Source organism: Rhinatrema bivittatum, chromosome 14, assembly GCF_901001135.1.
Source record: "Rhinatrema bivittatum chromosome 14, aRhiBiv1.1, whole genome shotgun sequence".
In the NCBI taxonomy this organism is placed as follows: domain Eukaryota; kingdom Metazoa; phylum Chordata; class Amphibia; order Gymnophiona; family Rhinatrematidae; genus Rhinatrema; species Rhinatrema bivittatum.
Genome location: NC_042628.1, coordinates 76,236,026 through 76,252,353, shown reverse-complemented (window position 1 = coordinate 76,252,353; position 16,328 = coordinate 76,236,026). Strand labels below are relative to the sequence as shown.

The following is a 16,328-nucleotide window of genomic DNA, read 5'->3' as shown; positions in this document are numbered from 1 at the left end:
GTTGTTAAATCACAAGCAGATTGCGAGACATTGCGAGACTGGTCCCCCGAATGGCAGATGAAATCTAATGTGGACAAAACATAAAGATGCACATAGGGAAAAATAACCCAAACTGTAGTTGCATGATGTTACGTTCCATATCAGGGATCATCACCCAGGAAAGGGATCTGGGCATTACTGTGGACAAAATGTGAACATCTTCGGCTCAGTGTGTGGCGATGGTCAAAACAGCAAACAGAATGTTAGGAATTATTAGGAAAGGAATGGAGAATATACACCACCTCTGTTTTACTCCATGGAATGACCACATCTTGAGTACTGTATACAATTCTGATCTCCTCATCTCAAAAAAATATATAGCTGAACTACAAAAGGGTGACCAAAATGATAAAGGGGATAGAATGGCTCCCTTATCAGAAAAGGCTAACCATTATGATGTATTTTTACGAATGACGGTATACAAAATATTTTAAATAAAAAAAAATAAAAATAAAGGGGTTAGGACTCTTTAGCTTGGGGAAGAGAAGACTGAAGGGGGATATATGAGGTCTATAAAATCATAAGTGGAGTGGAACGGTTAAATGTAAATCGGTTGTTTACTCTTTCCAAAAATAAAAATTCTAGAGAACACACCATGAAGTTACTAAGTAGCACAGTTAAAACAAATTGAAGAAAACATTTTTTCACTCAATACACAATTAGGCTCCAGAATTCATTGCCAGAGGATGTAGTGAAGGCAGTTAGGGTAGCTGGGTTTAAAAAAGGTTTTGACAAGTTCCTGGAGGAAAAGTTCATAAACAGATATTAACTACACCGACTTGGGGAAAACACTGCTTATCCCTTGGCATAAGCTGCATGGAATCTATCTACTATTTGAGATCCTGCCAGGTACTTGTGACCTGGATTTATCACTGTTGGAAACAGAATACTGGACTTGATGGATGTGTTGTTTGACCCAGCATGGCAGTTCTTATGTACTTGCCCCAGCCGGAACCATCAGACCCAGCTGGAGCCAGGCTGTCTATTCAGAGGGTCGCTCGCTCTTCGTGTGGACTCGCCCTTGCTGGTATCTCTCTCTCCCTCTCCCCTTCCCGAGCAGCAAGGTGCAGGACCCTTTAAAAAAAATAGCTGAAAGACCAACTGCACAGTAACAGTTGTTTTTGTGCCTTTTTTTTAGCCTCTTTTGAAGAGGATAAAAGTTAGTAATTCTCTTAAATTAAAACCAAAATAAAAACATTTTCAGTACAATCATCAAATCCCCTACAAATTAGTGCAATTCCCTAATGCTCTAGAAAGTAAAACAAAAGATTAATTTTAAGACTACACCTGGACTTTTAGTTGAAAATCATTCTTTTTAGAAAATCCTTAAGGGATCCTTTACCTCCAGTTAAAAACTGGACCCAATCAGGATACATAAAATGGGCTGCAGTAGACCTTTGAACCCATGACCCTCTGCCAATGGATAAGCAGCAGCAGAGGTCACAAAACATTTGTGGCAGGGGTGAAGATGCTAGAACGTGGAAGGATTTCTGGCCAAGATAAATTATGGAGAAACCTTTGATGCTTAGGGCTCAGACTCCACCCCATAAGTTGATAGGAACTAGGAGCTCAAAGAATAAACGCAACAAGAAACATTATCCTCTGGCTGTGTGGCAGGATCTCTGAATGCTGGCTGGCTCCGTGTCATGAGGGGGGCAGGCTCAGCTAATCCTGATTTTACCCCACTGCGTCCATGAACTTGTAGTTCCAGCTTCTCTAGGAAAAACAGAACATGCATGTCTCAGATATGCAATAGGGAAAACAAGAACAGACTAAGCATATCCAAAAGATCTGCTACCAGTGGCAGTGCTCCAGCTGTCTCCTGCCAGAAGACTGAACCATGCATTGGCCAGCACTGCTCTTAGGCGACACCTAGTGGATTAGTCAAAGAATGACAGGAAAAACAGCTGTGGAGTGACCCAGCTGGAGGTCCTTCTGGTGCCTGGGTCTCCAAAATGAAAGGTAATGTGGAAGTAAAAAAAAAGATTAAATATTGCCAGAAGGTCATTCTCAGCTGCAGGAAAGAAGAGGCCACGTCAGAGAGCGTACAGTACATCAACGAAGGGGATTTCTGCTCATGTCCCATTTGTGCAGTGGATGGGTTCAAGCTTAGCATTTTTTAACAAAAGGACGTGACATTTAACTAAAACTTCCACAACTGCAAGAGGCAAAAACTTAAGAGTCCATTCAAATATCACGCAGAGGCTCTTTGAGCGAGGGCAGGTACCATCCACGATGTACCCAAATGGTCTACAAGACATCAACCAGCACTTTTTTTTTTTTTTTTTTTAACAACTAGACCTGGTAACAAAACAAAAAAATAAAATTATTTGAAAAAAGAACCAAAAACACTTTTAAAAAGTAGGCCAATTATACTAAATAATCATCAGTGAATTCTATCAATAGTGCTTCCCTGATAGCATTTTGTCTTTGGGAGGCAGTTCTGGAATCTTCCATGATAAAGAGCATTAAGAGTTTTATCAGGACTGTCAATCCTAGACTACATCCACTAGAAATTCCCAGGGGATATTCCTCTTTATTCCCCTCAGTGATGGTCATGGATTTATCTCCTCCTCTGACCATCATGTTAACTCCACCCCTTTGTGCTCTCCTTAGTAGCCTTCACAGTGGATTTTCCAAGATGCCACAGCAGTTGAGAGAAATCAAGAGAGCAAAACCACTCATTCTTCTGAGAGGATGCCCTACATCCAGAAAACTCAAGGTCATTTGACCTTTCAGCAATAACTCCGTGTCTGCCCCTCTGAGTTGACTGTCCAGTTGGAAGCCAAATAGGGTGCTCGCCTCAGTGGGCTGGAACATGACATGTTAGGGGGGACTGCCAGAGGCCTCTCATCCTGGTCAATATTCCTATACTGTGGCTCAGCAATGGTAGCAGTAGAGTTGGAACTGCTGCCATATAATTGGTAGGGAGCGTACTGGCCCTTTAGTAACTGGTGTCTCTCTGTCTTGTCAGTCATAGCCTGCCTCTCTTGAGGGATTTTTCCAGCAATGCCACCAGGCCTGGAGCCCAACTGAGAAGCCTTCACCTCATGGCGGAAGCTGTGCTGTGCTGTCCCATTCTCAAAATGGGGGTCATAGGTTATGATCGGGGCATCATACTCCATGTTGGGGATGAGAGACGTAAAGTTGGTGGTTGGAGGGTGGTAACTGGGTGGATCCCAGTAGCTAGGTGGTGGTCTGTAGAACTTAAGGATAGTGTTCCCACAGGGAAGAACATCGTATTTCTGCTTGTAGAGACCTGTAGGCGGAAGCCTTTGGTCTAGCTCCTGCTCAGGCCATGAAGAGGCTGGTGAGGAAGAGGAGAAAGAATCATAGGTCCATTTGGTCTTCTCCACATCCAGGATTTGCTCATGGGAAGCCTGGCCTAGCCACTGCTTCTGGGGCAGATCTAGTTTCTCTGTGAGCTGTTCTGAGGTCACTTCATTGTCATGTCTTGGGTAAGGGGATGTCAGAGCTCTCTCGTGTGCCTCTAGCCCTGGATCAGAAATGCTTCTCGTGTGGGCAGCGATCCCCAGTCCAACAGGTATTGCCTCCATACCGGAGGAGACATTGTCATATGATATTAGGGAGGGTCTGGCAGAATGAACCCTGGCACTACTCTGCTGCATGGGTACAAATGGCTGGCTAGCCACAACCTTATTCATTTCTTGTACTGGGTTGGCTTCTTTGGGGTTTTCTTGAGAATTCGCCTCCAGTTCCCAGTGCTGTTTACACGTGGAGCTTGATGCTGCTGCTATAACCTTGGTGATGAAGGGAAAATTCACATAGATGGGCTCAGGCTTCTCGTCAGCATTTGAGAGGCCCAAGTCAGAGCGAGGCTGCAGATCTGGTGAAACCCTTGCTCCAGCTTCAGGGCTGGACCTGTTCTCAGGTAATAAGTGTTTGTAACAAACCTTCCCATTCTCAAAATATGGCTGTAACTGTGCCAGATACTGGTAGGAATTGGCTGTGGAGGTTATCCTCTGGTATGCCAAGGCCTCTGGGTCGGGTGGTACCTCAGTTCGTGACACCATGTTTCTAGATGTCTGCTGCAAGGGTGGTGGGTTACTCTTAAAAGGGGGGTAGGACTGCCTTGGATGATAGTTTGGATAAGAGATGCCACAATCTGGAGAAGGAGACGAAAATGGGGGACCGATCTGAAAGATGGGTTCCTTCCAGGGCTGCTCTATCACACCATAGGAAGCATTCAGGGCAGCCATGTACTCAGGGCCTTGTCTACCAGGTGGAACCACAAGCCCCTGGAACGGAGGCTGACTTTCCCAGGCTGGGTGCAAACTTCGTGGGGATGGCTGGTAGGCTGGAGGATCAGAAGTGATTTCATAGTACAAATTCTCATGCTTGCTATGTGTAGACTCCTCCATTTCAGGCTGGGTGGACATCTCCCCCTTGCTGTAGATGGGAAAGCTGTTTCGGTGTCTTGGCTGCTGCTGGGTCTCAGCATGTCCTGCCAGGAATGGATAGCTTGAGTTTGGAGGCACCGGCATCCTGCAGGGTCTAGGAAGGTCCATCAACTTTACCGAATCATAGTCATTCCAACCCGACGGACTCTGCTGGAAGAATTTATTTTGCAACTCTGCGGGCCTGGGTGGACCCCACAGTCTGGCTGCTGGCATGACCTTGAATGGAAGGTTGACAGAGGTGCATGGCAAGCTGTCAGATTTGCCATGGAAAACCTGCAAGGAAGGTAGAGGCTTGGGTGTTGGTGGCGGGTGGTTGGACGGACCATTTGCTGAGATGTTCCTGAAAGGACGCTGAGAATTCTTAGATGGTACCACACTGGAAGATGTCACGAATGAGTCCAGCAGTTTGCCGTGAGGCTGGGGTGGATGCCCTGTTGGAGCTGGGGGAGCTGCCTGGGAGCGGGAGTGAAACATCAGCGGCGGTTCTTTGTTGGGCGATCCCATGCTGCTCATCTCCTGGTTCTTTCCAAACATGGCAGCTTCAGAGACTGGCTTCTGGGATTCTCCAGTGGAGGCTTGGAAGGGACACACACCAGACACCTGAACATGGAAAGAGAACAAAATAATTCACCGCCAACAAGATATTTTAACCAACATTGGCCACAATGTACATTGACCATTTAATTTTCTGCCTTAGATCTAATTATAAAGCACGCATCCTTAGATACAAGAGGATACAATTAGCTTCTAATTGTCATTTTTTAATACATATGTTTAATAGTTGTTCATTGAAATTTACTGATATTAATGACACAAACAATTGTATAAAAGGTGTAGATTATCTTGCTTACTTATTAAAAGTTCTTCTGAGGTGCTGCTGGTGTCAGCACTTAATCGAAATAAAAGGAAGACAACATTCAAAGGCATTTAACAAGATAACTCACAATGTATCTAGCTAAATGCTGAATTGTCAATATCACTAGAACTTATCCAGATAACTTTTAGTTGGCATTCAGTTTGCCAGGAAACGTATCTGGCTAACTTCGCCCTTAGGAGTTAACTCAATACATTTTTTGCCCAACTCTAGCTGGCCCCAGCAGCACGTCTACCGTTATCTGGGAACGTTATCACATCGTTAGACTTAACCGGCTATATCCAACAGAATACAGGCAGTTTAGTACCGGCAGTACCAAAGAAAGTGTTGCAGCCAGAGTCCCATACTCCTTGCCTAATAATATACATAAAACGAGCTCTCAGGGCTGAACACCCCCCCTCAAATGCGCTGGGACAGGTTTGCTGGGTAACCTGGCCCTTCCCCACCCCTTCTCAAAATATGCAAGCAATACCCCTCTCCGCTTCCTTTCTCCCTCCCTCTTCTAACCTTCCCTCCCACCCAGTACGCTCAGCTCTGTCCTTAAGGAGCTCCATATAATCATTATATTTCCCCAGGACAGAAAAGAAGAACAGTTTGGCAGCTGCTGAGTCCTGTCCTGGTCCGGTAGGACTCAAGTAAAGGAAATTAACAGGCAAGATTACATTTCTTCCTTATCATCCTGCTAGATTACCCCAGACAAACGGGAATTACCCAAACCCAGGTGAGGAAAACAAACCCAGCAAGGCTGCTCTGCGAATGCCCCCTCCATATGCAGCATCTACCTTGGCTTGTATGTCCAATCTGTAATCCTTAACAGAAATGCAAGGATGACCAAATAACAGCCTTGCAGACATCCTCCGGGGCCACTGCAAGGGATGACTCTGGTTGAATGAGCACGACGCACCTTTTATCGGCCCTTCAGCAAACACGCTGACGCAGTCGCCTCCTTAATCCATGTGGCCAGAGCAGCCTCAGAAGCTGCTTTGCCCTTATGAGGGCCACCAAGCAGCAAGCAAAGTTGTCTACCTGTAACAAGGAAGAGGTGGGATGGAACATAAACCGATTGCTGCTTGGTGGCCCTCATAAGGGCAAAGCAGCTTCTGAGGCTGTCCTGGCCCTGGATAACTAATTTTTTGGATAAGTTCTTGGAGGTGAAGTCCATTACCTGCTATTAATCAAGTTTACTTAGGGAATAGCCACTGCTATTAATTGCATCAGTAGCATGGGATCTTCTTAGTGTTTAGGTAATTGCCAGGTTCTTGTGGCCTGGTTCGGCCTCTGTTGGAAACAGGATGCTGGGCTTGATGGACCCTTGGTCTGACCCAGCATGGCAATTTCTTATGTTCTTGTGAAGTTGATGAATGGAGATTCTGCTCTGAAGAATAGCCATTTGGTAGAACTTCTTGCCCATATTATCAAGTAATTTATACTCTCTACCTGGAGAGGGATGAGAATAAATCTTTGATGTCTTTGCTTTTCATAATGCTGAGTTATGTGGCAGTTATACCCTGTTGTAACTTGGGCAGTCCTTTACCTTTTATTAAAGGTCAATTCTCCTTGCCACTGGTAGAACAGAAAGCGCAGTTGCTTACCTGTAACAGAGCTGAAGTCACGTAAACATGAGCTTAGATGCAAGGAAAACAAATGGCGAAAAAGCCCATCTACAACAGCCCTCCTCATCTACAAATCATGCCTCAACTCATATAGAAACAAAATCAACAAAACCAAGAAAGAATTCTTCTCCAAAAAGATACACCACTTCTCATTTGACTCAAGAGCCCTCTTCTCTTATGTATCAGCCCTCACCAAACCTCCTGCACCCAGCATCCCAGATGACCAAGCTCTCAAAAAAGCCAAGAAACTGGCCGACTTCTTTGACAACAAAATCACCACACTCGTAGCCCCTCTCAAAGGGCCATCTCCGCACACAAGCTATGCAAGCAACCACAGCTCTCAACCATCGATATCACCCGTTCTACAACCCAACGCATACACAGCAGCGCTCAAAACTTTTGAACCCACGTCCACCTTAGAAATTGAGAACATCCTTAAGAAGATAAAACCGTCCGCTCACCCTCTAGATCATATTCCCTCAAACCTGCTGAGTTCAATCCCTGACATCATTGCCAAACCAGTTGCAGATATCATTAACCGCTCTCTAGCCCAAGGCCAAGTACCTAACCAACTCAAGTTGGCAATGCTCAAACCTCTCCTCAAAAAACCCAACCTTCCCACCACAGATCCTGCTAACTTCAGACCCATAGCAAACCTTCCTATGATAGCTAAAATTATGGAGAAAGTTGTTAACAGACAACTCTCAGAATTCCTTGACGACAACAATATCCTCACCATTAACCAATTTGGATTCCGTAAGACCAAGAACACCGAATCGCTACTAGCCACACTATCAGACACCATTATCTTCAACCTGGAAAAAGGCCAACCTTGCCTCCTCGCACTTCTGGATCTCTCCTCAGCGTTCGACACCGTGAACCACTCGAGCCTCCTACAACGGCTAACTGACATCGGCATTACAGGAGCAGCTTTCAACTGGTTTAAATCCTTCCTAGAGAACAGAACATACAAAGTCAAGATAAACAACAAGGAGTCTCACCCCATTCAATCCAAAATGGGGGTACCACAAGGATCCTCACTCTCCCCCACCCTTTTCAACATATATCTTCTCCCACTCTGTCATCTACTTACTAACCTCAATCTAATCCACTTCCTATACGCGGATGACATACAAATTCTCATCCCTATAACGGATACTATACACAAAACCATGTCTTACTGGAATAAATGCCTCTCAACCATCAACAATCTACTCGCCAGCCTCAACCTGGTCTTAAACACTAAAAAACCCGAAATCCTTATCATAGCACCCGAAAGCTGTGTCCCGCCCACCTCCCTAACTTCCAGCAATTCTCCAGATACCTCTGGATACACCACCTCACCTCAAGTCAGAGACCTGGGTGTACTTCTAGACAACAGACTCAGCCTCAACAAATTCGTAAATAACACTACAAAAGAATGTTTCTTTAAATTACAAGTTTTAAAGAAACTAAAGCCACTTCTACGCTACAGAGATTTCCGCACAGTACTCCAAGCCATCATTCTCCCGAAACTGGACTACTGTAATTCACTCCTTCTGGGACTTCCCACCTGCACCACCAAACCCCTCCAGATGGTCCTGAATGCCACGGCAAGAATTCTCACCAACGCCAAAAAAAAGGATCATATCACCCCTATCCTCCAGCATCTCCATTGGCTTCCTATTAAATACAGGATTCAGTTCAAAACCAGCATGATGATACATAAGGCCCTACATAGCATCTCTCCCCTCAACTTAACTTTCCAGCTCCAGCTACACACTTCCAAAAAGCCGACTAGAAGGGCATACCAGAACAGATTGATCATAATCCTCCCTGAGGAAACGCGCACTATCCCCAGCGGGCCCATCTCTCTGAAACTCGCTACCACCAGACCTTCGCCTTGAACCGTGCCATACTACTTTTAAAAAGAAACTTAAGACTTGGCTCTTCTTACAAGCATTCCCAGAGAGCTAAGAGCAGGAAGAACGACAATCTTCCTGTCTCACAGCAATAATGTAATATCTATTTGCTTTATTTCGGTATTAAGTTGATTTTATTTTGTAATTTGCTTTCTAATGGTTAATTGTTCTATATTGTTCTATATGTTCCATGTGGGGCGAGGTACTTGGTAGTATGTGTTCTTGTACGGTCTAAAGCGCTGGGCTCCTTTGCCCTTTGTGGAGAGGAGTGCTGGTTTCTTTTCTTCCTGTCCTCCGGTAGATGAGGTACTGGAGATTCGCCCCATTTGTTGGCTAACTTCTCCAATTCGCTTCCGAACAAGAGGGATCCTTTAAAAGGCATTCTCGTGAGGTTAGCTTTGGAGGTCGTGTCGGCCGTAGTTTCTCATTTATTGTAAACCAATGTGATATCCCTAATGAATGTCGGTATATAAAACCGTTAAATAAATTCTGGCTGCCACTATGGAGGAGATGCCCCTGGCTGAGGTTTGCACTAGGTCTGAGGTCGCATCCGTGAGGAAGGATATCGCCGGTTCTAATGTTTCAGCGGACATGTTTGCGTCTCTGGAGAGAAGCAAGCAGGCACGTGTTACTACGGTGCAGCAGGACGCAATTTGCAGGGTCATTGCTGCTACATCAAAGGACTGTTTAAGGATGGCTTCCTGACACCTGTCCTGGGCATCCTTGAGTGCACTCCTCCTTTGACCAGGATGGTTGTGCGCTTAGAGATGGCGCAGACCAAGTCGTCCACTTTTGAGAACCGTAGGAATTCCTTGGCCGTAGGTTCCAGTGGGTATAGGGCTTCTAAGGCCTGTCCTTTGAAGTTGACCTCCAGGGCATTCCATTCCAGGTCAATCAATTGTTGTCTGGCCTGCAACATTGGAAAATAGCATGAGGACTGATGGAGGGACACCAGGACGGGGTTCGTCTTTGGCTCCGCTGTGGTACCCATGACTGGAATGGCCAGCGTCTTCAGGGTCAGAGACATGAGAGCTGGTAACTCATCTTTGGAGAAGAATCGCAGCATGGTTCGGTATGATTCCATCCCTGGAGGGATTTCCCCTTCCTCCAGGGAGTCAGTTTTGTTCCCCGAGGTGTCTGTATCGCCTGTAGGGAGGCTCTTGCCTAGGTGGGGCTTGTCTCGAGAGGTCCGAGAGATGCTTGGAAAATCTTGTGCTTCTGGTGGCGACTGGGACTGTGTCGCCGGCGGTACCGATTGCGCCTGGACAAAGTTTTGCATCCCTTTGAAGAATTCCACCCAGGAAAAGGTCCCTGGGTCCATACTGAATCCTGGCGGGTTTATGGTGGAAGCCCCGAGGTGCCTTCCTGTGTAGGCACCGAGTCGGAGATACAGAGGTCCGGGGGTACTATCGTTAGTGGATCCGGAACCCTCTACTGGCTGTGGGGGGGCCTTGCTTAGGTTCCCCCTGAGCCTCTTCTCACTGCTGGCATAAGGCGGAGGCTGCTTCGGGTTGTGCAGCTCTCAGGTGGCAGGCTAGGCAGAGGGCTTGTCCCTTGATCTTCTTGGCCGGCGGTGCCATGACTTGTGTGCGTGGAGTGATTCAAAACTCGTCTGTGCTCGTTGGTATGCATGCCGGGAGGCTTAGTTGTGGGCGCTCCGGCGATGTGCGTGTGGGATGCGCTCGCAGGCTACCACTTTGTGCGCCTGGGCGAGATGTGTGCGCCGCTGTGCGCACAGGCTTATTTGTGCACTCGGGCCGTTTATGCGGGCCACTATACGCCCGGCACCGTAGTGCGCGTCGCTGTGCGCACGGCTCAGTTGTGTGGACAATATGGCGGTCAAGGGGGGGAAATGGTGCCGATGATCTTGCGGGCAAGATGGCAACCCCCCTGGAGGGTCTCCACATGTGTGGACCCTCGCACCGGATCGGGGTCTAGCTCAGACGGAGCTGATCAACCCGATTTAACAGACGCCGGAAGGGACGATCTGTGCAGCTATTTGAGCCTCGGAGACCGGAGACTTAAAAGAAGGTTTCTACCTTACCTGGTCTCGGCATTTCCCGGTCTCGTGCCGGGCGGTCTCCGGCTGCGGGGGGAGAGGGAAATACCTTCACCGCTGCGCTCGATTCCACACCTGCTGCGTCTAAGCCACCCTGGGGGCTAAGTTCATGCCAGGAGCCGGCTACCAGACCTAGGCTTACCTCTGAGGGATCTCGGAAATCAACTCAGGAATTCTCGCCTGGGGGAGGGACCCTTAGGTATCACCGCAGGAGAGCGGGGCTCGTCTTCTTGAGGTAAATTTTCTTTCTTCTTTGTTTTAGAATTGCTAACACTATTCTAGTGTGTGGATGTGTCCCTATCTGCTGTAGGAGACGGAGAGATACTGAAGAGCAGAGCTTCCTGCACGGGTATAAGTAGGCTGATGACAGCTTTGAAATCTGACTCCGTCTCCCATCTGCTATCAGGAGAGCACAATACCCACTGGTCCTGAGTCCATCTGGCTACACGCTAGGAAATATAAGATCACTTGCTTAAGAAGAAAACCCAAACCAAATTCCACCTGGCAAACATGAGTCAGAATAAAATTATTTGAATTTCAAAGTGACGCATTTGAGTGCTCGGAACCACAAACTCTTCCCTAGCGCCTCATTTAAATACTGCATTGGGTGCCCAAGGGCTGAGGCTGCGGGCGCTCAATACTGGCACCCGTTGTCAACACACATCTTATTGCATCGGCCCCCCCCCCCTCAATCCTCTGTGGGGCACAATCCTATCCCTGCTGACCCCCTTGACCCACATGGAAGCACCTCATGCCCTACCTGTCCAGCTTCTCTTCTGTCTTGCTGCTGACTGGGGAACTTCAGTCCACCCTCACTCTGCTGCCTCTGCAGGGGTGCTGGCCCATCTGGCTTCTTACTGGCCTGCAGGCCTGGGATGGGGCCCAGTGGGCCGGACGCCGGGGGAAAGCTTTCCCCGCACTCCAAGGACAGGGAGCGGCGGAAGCGGGAGCTGGGCTCGGAGGCGGCCTCCCTCTGTGCCCTTGGGGGGCGCTGGGTCAGGGGTGGATTTAGGGCCCGCTGGGCACTTTCGGCCAGGGCCAGGGCCATGAGGCGCGCTGGATTCTTCGGGGGAGGAGGAGGGGGCACGTGGCAGAAAATAGAGGAGGGAGTTGGGATCTGCGTTTGGTGCCTGTCCAGGTCCGGGCCTGAAACAAAGATAAACAATTTCATCAGAGGATTTCAAGGGGGACAGAGAGGAGAGGGGCAGAGGAGGGCCAGACAGACAGACAAAAGAGAAAGATGCGAGGAGGGAGGTATGTGCGCATTTTATTATTCTCTCTCACTGCTAACATAAGAGGAAATATACAGTTTATAAATTATAATGATACAGGTATAAATGGACAAGATTTATCACATTTACCAAATAGTATTTATCATACAATTAGATAACCGAATCTTTATGGCACCTGCTTAGAATGTATGTTCCTATACATTTATCATCATTATTTTATGTGCCTTGCTGTAAACCGCTATGATGGTATTTAACTTAACGACGGTATAGAAAAGATTTTAAATAAATAAATAAAAGATACAAAAGAGAGGGATAGAGAGAAAGAGGAGGAGTGACAGCAGAGACATGGACAGAAGGAACATAAGAGACACGGTGGGGAACAAAAGGCCGGGGAGCAAACAAACAAGCAGCACAAGGTTTTAAGTGACATAAATGAAAGGAATATAATTCTAAATAAAACTAATTTTAAACCAAGCTTAAAGGAACACTCAGTAAAATGGGGATCGGAAAACCGCTGATATCTGGTTTACAGACATGGTGCAGCCCAAATAGATGGTGGAATTAGTTCTTACCTGATAATTTCCTTTTTTTGAGTCCAGTCAGACCAGTCCAGATGAATGGGTTATGCTCATTGACCAGCAGATGGAGACAGAGACCATCCAATGCTGACTCCAGCCTGCCAATATTATCTGTAACAAGCAAACTGTGGACAAGCTCATTTCAAAGCAATCAACATTATTTACATGTTTCTCTCTTCTTTTTTTTTTGTTTCATTAATTTCTAACAGCCAGTAAGGATGAGGTAAAAGCTGTCAGTGCAGCTGGGTTTAAAAAAAGGTTTGGACAAGTTCCTGGAAGAAAAGTCCATAAAACATTATTAAGTTGGACTTGGGGAAATCCACTGCTTGCTCCTGGGATAAGCAGCCTGGAACCTTTTCAACTTAGGAATCCTGCCAGGTACTTGTGACTTGGAAACAGGATGCTGTGCTTGATGGACCCTTGGTCTGACCCAGGAAGAAGGTAGGAGATACAGAAAGTTTCATTGACAAACATGAAATCAATTATCTGCATAGCCACAAAAATTGCAGTTTTTAATATCATTCCAAATTGAGAAGGAAGAGATATGCCAGGTTGACAGAAAAGGGAGGGTCCAGAACTGGTCTGACTGGACTCAAGGAAAGGAAATTATTATAGTTTCATCTTCCTCATCATCCAGTCAGACCAGTCCAGCCAAATGACATGTATCCAAGCTATACCTGGATAGAACAGGATGCTGGCAAAGCCCGCTGGCAACACCTGGGAGGCGTTGCCCTCATTGTCTATGCAGGAAAGCTTAGAAAGGAATGCAATGAAGAGCAAGTCACTGCCTTACAAAGGAGACACCAATCCAAGCTCTTCCCAAGACGTAGCTAGAGTGCTTGTGAAATGAGACCTCACCTATTCTGGTAAGGACCCACCAGATAGCACAAGGGCTCCTGTAATCACCTCTTACTCCAGTGCACCATTACAACTGTAGCTGCTGCCTCGGTTTTTCACAATCCACTATATATCACAAAGAGATGATCCTAAAGGCGCCAGCGACCTTGAAATATCTCAAAGGCACTCTTCTCACATTTAAGACATTGAACAACCTGTTCTCAGTCAAGTCTGCATAATTTTTGAGTGAAAGCAAACTAATCACCTGAATGAAAAAGAAAGCCAAGACCACCTTAGACAAAAAACGAAGGAACTGCCCACATAACCATATCCTATGTAAAGAGTATAAAAAGGGCTCTCTGCAAGAAAACGCTTGCAATTCCAAAATTCTTTGGTCAGGACAAATAGCTACTAATAGGTTCAGTTTGTGACCCTGCCAAAAGGTAAAACCAAGATGGAAGAGGAACCCTTAGAGTAGGCCTAACACGTTTGACGCCTCTCAAAATAAAACGAGTCTACCCAATAAACATCTTCTGTAGTATGACAGAGCTGCAACCTGCACCTGCAAGGAATTACAGTCTAAAACCCTGTAAAGATTTTCCTATAAAAAATCCAAAATCATTGTCACCAGAACTTTACTAGGAGTACATTGCTTCCCGGTGCACTAATTCTCAAACAATACTCCAAAATTGCTAATAAGCTAATGAAATGGAAAGCTTTCTAGCTTTACTAACAATGTCCCTTCAAGGGCCATTCTGCAAGACAAAATTGAACCGGTTCTTCATGAAGAACCGAACCATGCAAGAACAATTCCATGTGGGATGGAAACCTCCAAGAGCCTTTCATGCATCCACCATATGACATCCACAAACCAAGGACACTGTGGCCAATCTGGAGCTCCTTGAATCACTAGACCTGGATGTTCTGAGATCCTCTGTAGTACTCCTCTATTGTGGAGCCTGACTTCCTCCTAACGTAAACCAAAATCCATTATCATACTATCAAGTGCCAGATGACAGACTGTCCTTGTGGCTGAAAAATTTCTATACCTTCGCATACATGATGCTTACCATAAGAGTCATGGGAATTTCTGAATGAAGGTTACTCAAGACAAGACCAATCCACTGGGTTGACCATATTGCGACTGAGATAATCTACTAAATATACTTTAAACCTGCGTGTGATGCTGACAAATTCTTCAAATTCTTGCCGCCAAGGTAAGAAGGAAATATGCCTCTAAAGACATCTGAAGATTTTTGGCCCCTCTTGATGACTTATATATGCTACCGCTATGGCAATTCGGGCAACATCATGATTGTACCTCTGCTCCTAGGATAGGCAAATTCCAGAAGAGCCAATCAAATAGCACTGACTTACAACCGATTGATAGACCATTCTGTCTTCCTGGTATTACACTGTCCTTCAACGTGGCACCCAGACACTGTACATCCCAACCTGTTAAACCAGCATCTGCCGCCACTGTCACCCAGACCGAGACCTCTAGATCCACGCCCACAGTCAGGTTTATGCATGTGAGTGAATCTATTGGAAACTCCCTCAGGACCGGGCACAGCTGTCTCTCCCAGTCTTCCTTAAAATCCAGAAACACAAGGAATCCTGGGTAAAGGGAGGAGCACCTCATTAGTGTACAAGAAAAGGCCTAGAAGGGTTAGAGAGGCCCTGGGAAGCAGACAGGAACTCATTCTATGAAAAGACTTGTTATGATTCTGCTGGTGGGACAAGCCCATAAGCAGCCTCTCACCTTTTTGTCAGCGTCCCGGCTCCCCAACGCTGTCCTCTGTTCCTCCATGCGGCCCGGAGGCTGTCAACGGTCTCCTCCCATTGTTGTGGCCTGGAATCGCCGCCGTGCTCTATGGTGGGCCCGCCGCTGTCACCTATTCTTCTTGTGGCCAGGAGGCCGCAGGTGCCATTTCCATGCAGCCTGGAGGCCGTTCTGAAGCTTCCTGCCTTTGCGGCAGGAGCCGCCGATGCCACCGCCACTGTCGCGGCCTGGAACTGCTGCTGCCATGCTCCTTTGCAGCTAGGAGGCCACCGTTGCCATTCTTTGCGGCTTGGAAGCTGCCGCAGTGCTTCATGCGGCTGGAGCCTCCCTTAGCTCTCTCTTCAGCACTTGGAGCCACCCTCAGCCTTCTCCTGCGGCAAGAGCCACCTCAGGCCTGCTTCTCCTACACGGCATGGCTCCTGTCTCTGGTCCTGCCTCCTTAAGCAAGGGGCCACGCCTCTTCTCCAGATTTAAAGGGCCAGCGATGGGTGAAGTCCCTGGCTCCTCCTCGTGATGTTATCTTGGGTGTTCCTCTTCAGCCCTATAAAAGGGCTCAGCCTTCAGTTCCTCTTCGCCTTCTCAAGGAGTCAGTCATGGAGTCGGACTGCTCCTGGATCCTCCGTTCCAGCTCTTTGGTTCAGGAGTTCCTGACATCCAGCTCCGCTTCTTCAAGGTACTCTGTTCTTCGTGGGAATTCCCCTATCTTCATTTATAGTTCCTGATTCTTGTCTTCATCTTCGTTCCATGTCCTGGTCTCTCGTCAGATTCCGTGTCCTCTCCACAGATATCTCTGTCCGATGTCTTCGTCTACACATGTCTCCGTCCGATGTCTTTGTCCACAGATGTCTCCGTCTTCAGACGACCTTGCTTCCAGATGTCCTGTCTTCCCTGATGTCAGTCTCAGATGCCCTGTTTGCAGAAGTCTTTCTCTGAGGAAGTCCTTGCCAGTAGATGTCCAGATGTCCTGTCCGTTGGGGTCCTCGTGATGCTC

The 16,328-nt window shown here is 47.0% G+C and overlaps 1 protein-coding gene across 1 annotated transcript in view; it reads right to left on the bottom strand.

The window, feature by feature from the left end:
* Positions 1 to 2,310: 2,310 nt before the first annotated feature.
* Positions 2,311 to 16,328, bottom strand: part of LOC115076338 (rho GTPase-activating protein 33-like) — a 152,590-nt gene continuing 138,572 nt past the window's right edge. The window contains 2 exon segments of the mRNA XM_029577646.1: positions 2,311 to 5,060; positions 11,668 to 12,053. Of these exon segments, the coding sequence (XP_029433506.1) occupies positions 2,775 to 5,060; positions 11,668 to 12,053 (2,672 nt within the window). The 3' untranslated portion in view covers positions 2,311 to 2,774.